Source organism: Callospermophilus lateralis, chromosome 2 (genome assembly GCF_048772815.1).
Source record: "Callospermophilus lateralis isolate mCalLat2 chromosome 2, mCalLat2.hap1, whole genome shotgun sequence".
Classification (NCBI taxonomy): Eukaryota; Metazoa; Chordata; class Mammalia; order Rodentia; family Sciuridae; genus Callospermophilus; species Callospermophilus lateralis.
The window spans coordinates 2,345,890-2,358,969 of record NC_135306.1 but is presented as its reverse complement, the minus strand read 5'-3'; the positions used below and the strand labels follow the sequence as shown (position 1 = coordinate 2,358,969).

The 13,080-nt window shown below is 59.3% G+C and overlaps 1 protein-coding gene across 1 annotated transcript; it reads left to right on the top strand.

The window, feature by feature from the left end:
- The first annotated feature begins 9,698 nt into the window (after positions 1–9,698).
- Obp2a (odorant binding protein 2A) lies at positions 9,699–12,198 on the top strand. Its single transcript, XM_076844968.1, has 6 exons — positions 9,699–9,791; positions 10,306–10,442; positions 10,685–10,755; positions 11,161–11,271; positions 11,789–11,890; positions 12,173–12,198. Exons 1-6 carry the CDS (start codon positions 9,699–9,701, stop codon positions 12,196–12,198), a joined length of 540 nt encoding a protein of 179 aa, XP_076701083.1.
- The last annotated feature ends 882 nt before the right edge of the window (positions 12,199–13,080 follow it).

Here is a 13,080-nt window from a genome sequence, read left to right as displayed (position 1 = left end):
CGCCTGACTCCTCCATGGCTCACTTCCTCAACTCTGTGTGCAAATGTCACCTGGTGAGGCCAGCTGCACCCTTCCATTTACAATGCAAACACCCTGGTCCCCTTGCCCCCTCCGGCTTGTTCCATTTGCTTTTCCCCATAGCACTCACCTCCCTTTAAAATAATAGGTCATTATAGGAGTCCACGCTGGACCAGGGGACAGAGCCACACAGTGGGCGGAGCAGGGAAGCTGTACAAGGAACAAGTAACAATGCAGGTGTCAGGAGAGCTATGAGAACAGCTCGGGGTCAGGAGATGGAGGAGGAAGAAACAGGGGCGTGGGGATCCCTCCACAAGGCTGGTCAGAGCTGGCGGGAGATGGGGTGTTGCTGCCCAGGGATGGGGGCACGTTTGCCAGGTTGCCTGCGTCAGCGCTGGTCATGGTCAGTGCAGGTAGGAGAGGCAGGATGGCCAGGCGGGCAGGAAGCCTCTCTTCCCTCCCAGGGGCAGGTGGGCTCTGGCTGGGCAGCCTCCAGGCCTGGCTGCAATCCACTTGTGGAGTCCCATAAACCTCAGTAGGAAGCCGTCCATGCAGCCCAATGGGCTCAGTGTGAGTGAGTGCCCCAGAGGTCCCTGCTTGTGCCACTGCCAGTTGCGAAGCAGGAAGAAGAAATGGGAGAAATAGAAGCATCTGGAAGCAGGAATGAAGGCCCATCCTCCCGGGCTCCAGTAACAGGACCTAGTGTGGTGCCCGGTGCACAACAGAGTGTGCCTGGGGCAGGGCCAGGCATTGAGTGCTGGCCCCAGTTCACTCTTCTGCTTGGTGGGTTTTGTCCCAAATGCCTAGAGTGTGGGCTGGAGCCGGGCCTCGGGCTCGTTTTTGTCACCCGTGCCTGCCCTGGCCTGGAGGACTGCTCAGAAGCATGGAAAGGAACCACGGGACGCTGGAGTCGATGTTTCACAGTGTGACAAACACCTGGGAAACGGCCCAAAGCGGGGAAGGCTGATTTGGGCTCACGTCATCATAACCAGGCAGACAGGTGGGGGGGCTCTGCCCCTGTCGCCCCTCCCTGGGTGTCCGCCGGGTACCCCCGTCTCCTTGTGTCCTTCATGTCTGTTGGTGTCCCCCACGCCCTCACAGGGACACCAGGAACCTGCTTGGGGGGTGGTCATGGCAGGTGGGAGCTGTGGGGTGAGGGGGTCTGCCCCCCCCCCGGCACCTCTCGCCCCTGGGTTTCTCTGGCAGAGAGCTGCATTCCCGAGCAGCACTAGGGAAATGCCACCCTCAAGAGCATCACTCAGGCACAGAGTCGCCTGCTTGAGTGACCCAGGAGCAATGGTGGGTGAAGCGGCCAGGCTCCATGGTCTGTCCAGTAGGCCCCAAGTCTTCCCCAGGTGCTGGGGGCATCTGCTAGTGCACACTCTTCCCTAGACTCACATGTGTCCTGTCACCTGGACCTATGAGCCTCCTGAGTGATGGATGGCACCTTAGCCTTGGAACAGGAAGTCCAAGGTCCTGCCTGTGTCCCCAAGACCCCGTGAGCATGAGCAAGGGACTCCTCAGTCACACCAGCGCAGTCTCTCCACCGGGGGAAGAGCTTCGGTGCGGGAGGTGGAGCAGGACCGGCTCATTCTGCTGCAGCCCCCGGGACCAGCACCCTGAACGGCAGCCCTAAGGCCCAGCTTCCCACACTGCAGGACCCCTGGGCCCAGCTGGCTCCCCCCTCTGCCCTTCCCCCCCCGTCCACCCCACCTTCCTGATTCTGCATAAAGAGCCTCAGCTGTCCCTGGTGTGACCCTGACTATCTGTGGGGCACTTGGGAGGGCCCCCTGCTGGGAAGGAAATGGGTAGGGACATGGATGGGAAAGACAAGGTGCCCAGCACGTCCTGGCTCTCGTGGACAGTGCTGCTACAAAGGGCCTGAGTGGCCGGCTGAGGAGGTGGGAGCTGGCTCTGCCCAGGGTCCCCCTGGGGCTTTCCACATTGGCCACCATGAAGCCCAGTCTGGGGTGACAGGGAGAGGGTTGTGAGTGTGACAGAGTAGAGCTCCTCACCCAGGGGAGGGACCCAGCAGAACTTGGGCGCAGGGGGCCACCTGGGCTCCAGGGCTGCCAACCACCTGGAGGGGTGGCAGGAGTTGGGGGGTGATCACCCTTGAAGGCACAGGCTTACCATCAGGTCCTGACAGCAGGACACTGGGACCCCTCACCCACAGTGAGAGGGATCACATCCCCTCTCTGCAGCACTGGCTGGAATCAGGAGCTGCCCCAGGGAAACAGCTCCAGGAGGGGCCTGGCTCCAGACCCTGGTGCTGTGAGGACAGGTCCCCAGTCACTCTGGGGCTTTGCTCTGAGCCGCCGACATGGAGCCCCCTGGGGCCACAGGCTCTTCTCCTCCATGGATGAACCAGCCCAGTGTCCCTCTGACCGGGGGCTCCCTCTGCAGAAACCTCCCATGTCCCAGACCCGTAGTGGGGCTGGCCAACACCCTGGGCCCTCTCCTGGACACCAGAGGCCCGAACCCGGACTGCGGGGGCCAGGCAGTCTGTGTCGCAGCCCTGTGAGGAGCTGGGTGCTGCCAGGGGAGGGCCCTGCATGTCACGCACCCACCAGTCTGGGAGGGGTGTGGAGGCCAGGCCATCAGGACACTGGCTTTCTTCAGTGACGATGGCTTCTTCCCCTGTTCCCTGCCACGGCCGAGGCCACCACGCTGGGTGCCTGGCCGGTGTGAGCAGGTGGCTGCCTCTCAGCCTGAGGATCCGGCCCTGGGAGCCTGGGTCCAGCACAGCTTGTCCACCTGGCCTGACCTGCCCTAAGCATGGGCCTCTGAGTGCCCTGTCTCCGCAGAGCTTCCAGACCTGGGGCTGCACTGGCCAGATCCAGGGTCCAGGCCCTTCATGGGGCAGGGGCCCTGAGAGGGGCTTGGCATGGACTTCAGATGAGCTGGCCTTGCCCTGGCCCTGGGTGGGGCCTGGGCCCAGTGTCGGGCACCCTGCAGGGGGACTGGACATGGGGCTGACCAGGGGAGACGGCCATGAGCAAGAGGGGCAAGAGCCAGAGGCACTCTTAACAGAACCCCTCCACTGCCACTCACATAGGGCAGGACCCCCAAGGGCCCCATGAGGTCAACTTCTCGCAGGGAAGCAGCTTCCAAAGGGGCTCTGAGCTGCACCCCTCGGAGGCCACAGTCCCCCGTCCAGTGCACAGACGGGGGCCTCGGGTGCCCTGAGTGACTCTAGGAAGGGAAGTTGGTGTTGGGCTCAGCTCCTCCCTGACTGCAGCTGGTGGGGTGGGCCTGCCCTCACTGCTGCCCCCTACAGTCCCCTGCAGACTGACTCCCTCCAGACCTGTCCTGGACCCTGTGGCCTCCCTTCCTGTCCACCTGCGGGCTCGGGCGGACAGTGCTGCCCTTCCTCCCACGTGTGTTTGAAAGGGGTTTGGAGAATCCTCTGTAGCCTCGAGTCACACAGGTGTCCCCAAAGAGGGCTTCAGATCTGATGACCATTCACGAGCCTGAGGCCCAACTCAAAGGATGGAAATGACCAGAGCCCAGGCTGGCCCTGCGGGACTCCCAGACTCTCCCCGCTGTTTCTCTGGGTCAGCCTGGAGGGGTCACCACCCCTCAGAGACATGTTTTGCCTGTCCAGGGACACTGACCATTCACCTGCCCTCCAGGCCAGGTCCTGGAACCTCGGTCACCTCCCTCTTGCCCTTCTGGCCCTGCCCTCCAACCCCTCGTCCTGGCCTATGAGCCGTTCCTGCTCAGCCCCAAAGCCTCTCACCCGTGTCCTTCCTGTTGTCCCAGCTGGTGGGCTGTGAGCGACCTGACCCACCTCCCTGGGCAGCCAGACCTCCACTTAGGCTCGAGGGAATGTCTCTTCATCCTCTCAGCCACCGGGCACTTGCTGGTCCACCTCAGGGTTTCCACAGGTGCATTTTGTCTTAGTGATTTGGTGGGTGGAGCCACACAACCTCAAACCAGCCACTTGGTGGCAGGTGGCACTTGCACCTATTGTGCAGCCACCACCTCTGTCCAGTGCCCAGTTCTCAGTCCAAAGTGAAGGCCCCGCCCCATGAGCAGCCGCTGCCTGAGCCCCCACCCCAGGAATGGCAGCTGTGGAGCTGGCCCCGCCCTGGGCACTGGACTTTCGGGACCCTGCCCCCACGGAGTCCACAGTGTGCTGCCCAGAGCAGGTGTCTGCAGGTCCACCCCGGGGTCACAGGCTCGCTCCTTCCTATGGCTGGATGCTCATCCACTGTGGGGAGGGCCCAGCTGTGGTCTACTGATTCCTCGTGGGTGGGTGCTGGGCTCTGCCCACCTCATGGCTCCTGGGAAGGGGGCTGCTGTGCCCAGGTGGCCCCTGCACTTCTCTGAGATGCTGTTCTCAGTACTTGGGGGTCCCTAGAGTTTGCTGTTCCCAGTCTCAGTTTTATTAATGTTTCCAAAAGATTCCTGTTTCACTGCTTTTCTCTATTGCTCTATCTATCTGTCTGTCTGTCTATCTGTCTATCTATTTATGTATTTATACAGGGGATTGAACACATGGGTGCTTTACCACTGAGCTACATCCTCAGTCCTATTTACTTATTTGCTTTTTATTTTGAAACAGGGTCTTACAAGTTGCTGAGGGTCTCATTCAGTTGCCAAAGCTGGCCGAAACTTTCAATCCTCCTGACTCAGCCTCCCAAATTGTTGGGATTATAGGCATGTGTCCCTATACTAGACTCCATTTTCAATTTAACTGATTTCTGCCCTTTCTTATTTATTCTTTTTCTTCTCACTTTGGGTTTATTTGGGTTTCTTTTTCTAGGTTCTTGAAGCAGGAGCTGATGTGGTTGACTTTTGACTCTGTCTCTTTTCGGATGTGTAACTTTAGTGCTGTGAATGCCCCTCTCGGCCCTGATTTGGCTGATTCGCGTATCACACATCTTCATGTGTTGTATTTTCCTTTGAACTCAGCCCCATGTATTCTTTATTTACCTTAAGACTTTCTCTTTGACCCACGGACTGTTTAGATTTTTTTTGTGTGTGTTTTTTAGTCTCCAAGTGTGTGGGCAACAATCCCCCATTATGGTTCCACACTGATTTCTAGTTTGATCCCATGTGGTCAGAGAGCACATTCTATGGGATTTCAATTCTTTCAAATGTGCTGAGTCTCAGTTTATGATGCAGCCTTTGGTCCCCCTTAGTATGTGTGTTTGGAAGGACACATACTGTGTGGCGTGTCTACAGGTGACCACTGGGTTGTGTCAGCTGATGTGGTTGACTCCTTAATTCCCATTGTTTCTCCTGGCGGATGGATCAGTTCCTGAGAGGACAATATTGACACTTCCAGCCTCAGCTGTGACTTTGGCTGTTGCTCCTTTCTGAGCCTTAGGTTCTGCTGCACCTGCTCTGCACCTCTGCTGCCTGGGGCACCCCTCTTTTGAATGCTATGTTTTCTGTGGGGCTGTGTGTGATTACATGATCTGTCTCTGGCTCTGTTAATTTTTATTATTCTAAAGCTGTTTTATCTAATATTAAACCAATACTTCTGCTTCTTTTGATTAATGTCTGGATATTAAAATGTTTTAAATATTTTTTTAGTTGTACATAGATGCAATAGCTTTATTTTGTTTATTAGTTTTTTGTGGTGCTAGGGACCGAACCCAAGGCCTCATACATGCTAGGCAAGCGCTCTACCACTGAGCCACAACCCCAGCCCCTGAATATTAAAACTTTTTACCCAATTCTGCTTTTAACCTGCTTTGTGGTTATATTCCAAATAAGTTTCTGGCAAACAGTATATATTTTATTATAGTTTTAATTCATGCTGCCAATCACTGTTTTCTAATTGGCCAGTTGGAATGCTGAGGCCATTCACATTTATATAATTACAAGGGTGTCAGGTTTGTATTGTCCCAGGGCTGCTTTAACAAAGCGCCGCAGCCTGGGTGGCTTAAAACACAGACAGTTGTTCTCTCAAGGTTCTGAGAGATTGAGGGAGATACAGAAGGTGGAAAATGCAAGAAAAGGTGTGTTCACGAGAAAGTCGCCTTGTGGGGACTTGTGATCAGTGCTCCTGGGGGTCTCTGAGAACAGAGGGACCTTATCACCTTGTCCCACTGTAAGGCAGAGGACGTATCATTTATTGTCACGAGCTGTCCGTGGGCTGTGTGTGGACTGTTGCGCAGAGCGGCCTCCTGAGGGATCAGTCTGGCACTAGCCCCCGTGGCGCCCCCACAGGGATGGACCCCCTGATGCCGGTGAACCGCCCCCTCAGCTCTGCCAGGTCCCACACAGCACCTGAGGCGGGTGTCACCTGCCAAGACGCCAATCAACCTGCTGACTGCAGGACATCAGGAAGCAAGACTCCGCCCTGGAAACCTTATCCCCGCCTTTGATGGACCCCCTTAAATAAACCACCAGAGCCATCTTGCCTCTGTCTAGTTCAAGAGCCATGTGGACTCCCTCTGCCAGGGGCTTCGCTTTCCGTGAATATATTTCTGAGTATTTGTGCTTGTTACTTACTGATTATCTGAGATGGAAAGTTTTAGGGTAGTTTGCATTATCCTGGGCAGGAAGAAGGACCCCTTAATGAGATGCTGGCCATCATCCCCCTGATGATCCATCCGATTCGTGGCTATGCGTCTCACTGAGTGTGCGACTCCCTGCACCTCTGGGTCTCACCCGTGTGTGTCAGGGAGGATGCAGGCGACCCAGGTGGAACTCTGTCAAGTGTCAGTGTGTCCAGAACCATCCTCAGCAATGGGTGAGAGGGCTGGTCGGGAGAACCTCCAGCCACAGCCCCCTGCCCTGCCCTGACCCACTCGGGCTGCACCCCGAGTCTGACCTGTCACTGAGGCTGCAGGGTGGTGGTGGCCCCAGCTCTGATAACTAACCCAGTGGGACACGCTCCAGTCCCCAGGGCCCACTGACCTTGCAGGCTTCGTGGTCATTCCTCTCAACCCCCCATCCCTCCTAGGCTCCCTCAGCCCCAGCTGACCTGCCCTCTGTCCTAATGCTGCCGATCCAGGAGGCTTGTCGTGGGCTCCCTGTCCCTCGGGAGCTTATCCTTTCCTCGGTAACAGGAGGCGAGACAAGCCACTTCCCCGGAGAACTTGTCTCCAGGTCAGAAACGGGTGACTGGGGTGAGTGTGGGACAGAGGCCATCAAAATATTATTTCCAAAGGTTGAGTAAGGTCCAGACTCTGTCCACTTCAGTGAGGCACCTAGGGTTAGCAGCACTGGGATGTCACAGAAGTGGTGAGAGCCAGAGCTGAGCAGTGTGGCAGGCCAACAGGATGTCACACACAACTGCCTCGGCCACGGAGAATGGGGACACGTCCCCCTGCCCTACAGACTCCCAGGGGTGGCTTCCATGGGTCGAAGCCAACCTCTTGCCCTCCTCTCTTACAGCCTCTGCTCTGTGTAGACCTCCACCTCCTGCCCTACCTGCTGCCCATGACCAGCTGAACCTGGCCAGCATCTAAGATGGAGGTGGAGAACTCTGAAGACTGCAGCTTTCTGGGACATGGGGCAACCTGAGGGCTGGCCCCTGGAGAGCTCCAACGTCACGCAGCACAGGATTCATGCTGATGACCCTGTCCTGCCAGTCATCTGTGCATGTGGTCCTCCTGATGCTGTCCACCATCATTGACCCCAACCTCCTTCCCTGTTGGCTCTGGACAGTACCTAGCATCGGTTTACCACAATTTCCTTCCACACCATCTCGTTACAGCACCTACCAACCATAGACCCTGACCTCACCTTACTTCTTATCCACAACAGGTAGAGCCCCATCCAACTGCCCTAGTATCTCCTGACAGCATCTACCACTGGTGGATTCTGACCTCCTGCCATGTCATCCCATAGCAGTATTACCATCAATGGACCTTGACCTCTGCCTTGTCTCCTGTCTGGCATGCATTGACCCCAAACTGCTGTCCTACCTTCTGCCCACCATCTGATGACCCCTGCTCCTTGCCCCTATCACCTCGTGATGGTGTCCCCCAGAAGTTGAACTTAACCAGGATCTAGGAGGAGCAAGTTTAGAGAGCTCTGTAGAGGTCAGCTTGCCGGGACAAGGGGCAAGGTGGGTGGCCGGCAGGAGGCGCCTGGAGATCTTCCATTAAACCCAACATAGGCCTGTACCCGTGTCACAAGACCAACCACCAGTGGCTCATACAGAACAGGGGACAAAAGATAGCTAGGGCACAGTCAAACCAGAACACGGGCAGACCAGTCTCCCCTGTGTGGAGCCTCCAGCTGCTCCCTGGCCTCTGCTCCTAAAGAGCACGGGCCCCGCCTCCCCACCCGGGAGGACAGGCTTCCTGCTCAGAGCACCTTCCAGGCTGGGGTCAATCCTGGATCATGCCAGCACCTTCAGGACACCCCCACGTTATCAGAGGGTGCTCATTAGTATTGTTTAGCCAGACCCAGGCCAGAGAGGCACAAAGACACCATTGTGGGCCCAGCACCTGACTCCAGAGCCAAGGTCCCTGGGACTCAGGGCAGGAGCTCAGGCCTAGGAACTGTGGGGTCTGGAGGGCCAAGGGGAAGATCTGGCTCGGCTGGGGGCAGCTGAGGTTGAAGGAGCAGAGCAGGGGCCCAGGGGACTCAGCATGAACTCTGAGCACAGGTGGGCAGCAGGCCTCCTGAGCCTCTCAGGAGATCTATCCAAAGGGAACCAGGCTGTCAGGGGACCTGCGGTTGGTCCAAGCTGCTGAGGAGGGGAAGCCTTTGGGAGGGGGCTCTGCAGGAACGAGGAGGAGGGGACGCCCCAGGGAGGCTCACGGGAGGCTGTGGGGGCTCCCGTCCCTGACGCCCGCTCCAGGGGGAAGGTGAACACCCAGGAGCCTCGGCTGTGCCGGGGGGCAGGGGCGGTCCTCAGACGACCAGAGCAAGAGCAGCTGTGTGTCCCCTTGTTAGAGTGAGTCCACGGAGACTCTCAGAGGTCGACTAACTCAGGAGACACGTCTTCATGACCCCTAACACGGGCCGAGCTCCTCAGCTGCCCTGATAAAGCAGAGAACCGCGGAGCCAAGCCCCTCTCCTGGGGACGTCAGCTGCCACAGAGGAGGGGGACGAGGGACACAGAAGTGCCCTCGAGACAGCAGAGCTGGCCTCCTGGCACACAATGGGTGGATCAGGAGGCCTCCTCCATCCCTAGCGAGGCCTGGGGCAGCTCTGAGGGGTGATGGCTAAACTGCTCCTGGCCATGCGATGGTGTCCCCGCTTCCAGGGAGCTCTGGGGAGGGGCACCCAGGCAGGAAGGGCAAGGAGGGCAGCTCCCAGGGTGGAGAGCTGGGCTCTGGGGGCTGGGGCACAGCCTGTGGCCTGGAGATCAGTCCCCCTCAGCAGCAGGAGAGAGGCCAGTCCCTGGGGAAGCCGGGCCCTCCCTCCCTGGGGCTCCCAGCCACAGCCCACGCCTGTCCCCTCCAGGCTGGCTGGGCTGGAGCAGCACCTGGGTGGTGCAGACACTGAATGGCCTTGTGTGTCTGTCACCTTTAGGTGGCTCCAAATGTGACTCATGGGATCCAACAATAGCGACATTCCCCTCCCTGATGATGGGGATGTGGCCCTGAGTGACAGGCGGAGGGTGTGGCCTGTGCCAAGTCCACACAGGACACTGGCCGTGGGGGACATATAGGGCGTCCTGTGAGGAGCCGGCACAGCCTCGTCCTGACGCCCTGTGACCCGCCTTGGTGACCCGCCTTGACCCAGAGCAGAGCCTGGAGATGAAGTCCCTGTTCCTGACCATCTTGCTGCTGGGCCTGCTGTCTGCCCTGCAGGCCCAGGACCTCCTGACCTTCCCCTCGGAGGAGCTGAATGTGAGGCTGGGTGGGCCAGTGGGCGGGTGGGAGAAATGCCCTGAGCCCTGGTCAGCGGGCAGCAGCTGGGAGCCTGCTTCAGGGGTCACTTAAGGCCAGCTGACCTGCACTCCTGCCCTTGAGGGTCAGAGCTGGTATTCCCTCTGCTGGCCCTAGACAGGGCCCTTGCTGGGGACAGGGCTGGCGCAGGGAGGAGGTTCAGGTCAGGGTCCTGTGGCAGTGACACTGGAACCTGAATTCCTCTAGGGACAGGGCCCTCTGGAGTGACACTCATCCATTCCAGGCCCTTCCCCGAAATGAACAGATCCTTGGGGGCCGAACCCTCCACCTCCGTGGGGTCCAGGAGACCCGAGTGTGGGGCCTGCTCTACTGAGCGCAGGGAGCAGGCATGGGGGAGCCCGTCTTGGGGGCTCAGCTGGGCTCTGGGAGTCTCCTGGGCTGCAGGTCCCTGTGCCAGGGAGTGATGGGAGAATCTGGGTGGGGACAAGGTGACTCATGCCTTGACCTTCTCCAGATCACAGGGACCTGGTACATAAAGGCCTTTGTGGTCAACATGCCCGGGGTACCAGACTGGAAGGGGCCCAGGAAGGTGTTCCCCGTGACGGTGACAGCCCTGGAAGATGGGAGCTGGGAGGCCAAGGCCACTCTCCTGTGAGTGCTGCCCCTGCAGGACCCTCGATTCCCTTTCACCTCCCATCACCCATCCACATTTGAGAGTCATCTGAAATAAATCCCCTACTATGAGGGGACACAGTCCAGGAAGCTTCCCAAGGTTCAGGCGGGGTCGAGTGGGATTTTCAGTGTCACCATGTGAGGGCTGGCCCACCAGGTGAGCTGAGCTTGGCTCAGGTGCCTGTCCTGAGAGCAGCTGCCCATGTGCCTCCTGCTTCCAGGATTAAGGGGCGGTGCCTAGAGAAGAAAGTTACTCTGCAGAAAACCGAGGAGCCTGGCAGATACAGCGCCTGTGAGTCCCCGGGGCTGAGCCTGGAGCCCCCTGCAGGGGCTGCCTCTACTTCCCAGGGCCTTGTGGCTCTGACCCCAGACACCAGGTGTCCCACGCTGTCCCCAGCAAAGACTGACTGGGCAGTCGCTCCCTCTGAGAAGTCCTAGCTCTCGACCTTCGGGAAACTGAGGACTGGAGTCCTGGACAGGGCAGGGCAGCTGCCCGGGCCAGGGCCAAGCTCCAGCCTCCACGTCCTCCACGTCCTCTGGCATCTGGACTCCACAGCTGGGTGGCCCCTTCCCTGGCTGGGGTGGCTGTGGCTCCTGGGGGACAGGGGAAAGTAGAGGCTCCTCCTCAACGTGGTCTCCAGGGTTTTGTTTTTAACAATGAAGACCCTGAAGAGCTGCCCTCTCCGTCCAGCCACAGACCACGGCAAGAAGCTCGTGTACATAGAAGAGCTGCCCGAGAGCGACCACTTCATCTTCTACTGTGAAAGCCAGGACCCAGGGAAGAAGTTCCGCATGGGCAAGCTCATGGGTGAGGGTTCCTCGGGGACCACCATCTCCTGCCCCACGGTCCCCACTCCCCAAAGCCAAGGAACCAGCAGCCACTCCCTGGCACCGGGCACTAGAGCCTTGGGCTGGCCTCTGCGTGCCGGGCACTGTGAGCTGCCCAGGCAGAGATGAGCTCTGAAGCGGGAAGGGGGTCGGCGTGGGGGGGACTGTCAGGCACAGGGACAGACATGGCCCTCAGAGTCCTGACCACTCAGGAGGGGGCTCCAGCCACTTGGGCTGCCAAGTGCCACCTCCCAGTGTTTGGGCATCAGGACTGGTCAGCCTGAAGGGGGAGGGTCCTGGCAAAGACCTTCATGGGACAGGGACCCTCCAGGGTCAGGGGACAGCCCTGTGACTCTGGGACACGGGGTGCTTCCAGCTCCGGGGCCTGACACTGCAGACCTGCTCACTCCAGGCAAAGCTCTGGATGCCGGTTGGTGGCCCTGTCCCCACAGCATGTGCACCAGCCCCCCTCAGTTCACCTGGTCCCCTCTCTCCAGGGAGGAGCCCCGAGGAGAACCTGGAGGCCCTGGAAGAATTTAGGAAATTCACGCAGCGTAAGGGACTGTTGGCCGAGACCATCTTCACACCTGAGCAGACGGGTGAGGGGGCGGCTGCCTTTGTCCCCCACAACGTCCCCTCTGTGTTCCCTGTGCCACCCTATGTCTTGCATGTCTTTGTTCCCTTGTGTCTCTCTGTCCTTCTGTGACCCCAATGTCCCCTCTGTGTCCTTACGTCCTCTCTGTCTTCCCATGTCCCGAGCCCCTCAGGGACACCAGGGCCCTGCTTGGGTCTTGGTCCTGGAGGGCTGCAGCTGTGGGTGTGAGGGGGCCTGCACCCATCCTGGCGCCTTCTCACCACTGAGTTTTCCTTGGTTTCTGCAGACACCTGTGTTCCCGAGCACGACTAGGGTAAGTGACCGCGGGAGGACGCTGGAGGCGCCCAGAGTCCCAGGCTCTGGAGTTTCAGTCCAATTTCCCTGCCTCCTCCCATCCACCCAAGGGGGAGACCCCACCTGGCCAGGCAGGGGTGACGCCCTCAGATATTGGCCCTGGGGGCGATCCGGGACACTTGGGGACACTTTCCTCTACCAGTGAGGGTCAGCTCCCGTGCCCTCCCACACCCTGGCCCCTGATCCCATCCCTACTCTGGCCATCAGTGACCCGGATGGTCATGGCAACCTGGGACCCTCCCTGGGCCCATGGCTGTCCATCAGGGTCTTCCCCACAGCCTGGGGAAGGAGGAAGGTGGACCTGGAACCTGCTCAGCCTGCAGCCCTGCCCCTGGTCCTCCCACGGGAGGGTCTCCCACCTCAGCACCTCTTCTTGTCCCAAGGGCCACCTGGGTCTGCACCCCGTGAGCCCACTCTGCCACTGACAAGGCCTCTTGCCTCCTGGACCACCCCTCCTGCTGGACCACCCCTCCTCCTGGACCACCCCTCCTCCTGGACCACCCCTCCTCCTGGACCACCCTTCCCATGCGGCCACCATCCCCACCCACATCCCTCCTGACTCTAAATAAAGACCTTCTGCACCACTCTGGGCTTGGTCGAGTCTTTAGGGGCCTGGCGATGGCTCCCTGGGGGCCCTGCTAGGAGCAGGAGCCATGGGGGCAACTGGGGAGACATTGGCTCCAACAGTGGTCAGACCCCAAGCACAAAGGGGTGCTGTCCTGAGGTCCTCCTGAAGAGCCACGGCCCTGAGTGGCTTGGGAAGGTGCCGGGCCCTGGGCAGGGGCACTGGGAAGTCACTGGGGTGGGCAGGACTGGGGAGACATCTGTGTCAGGGCTGCA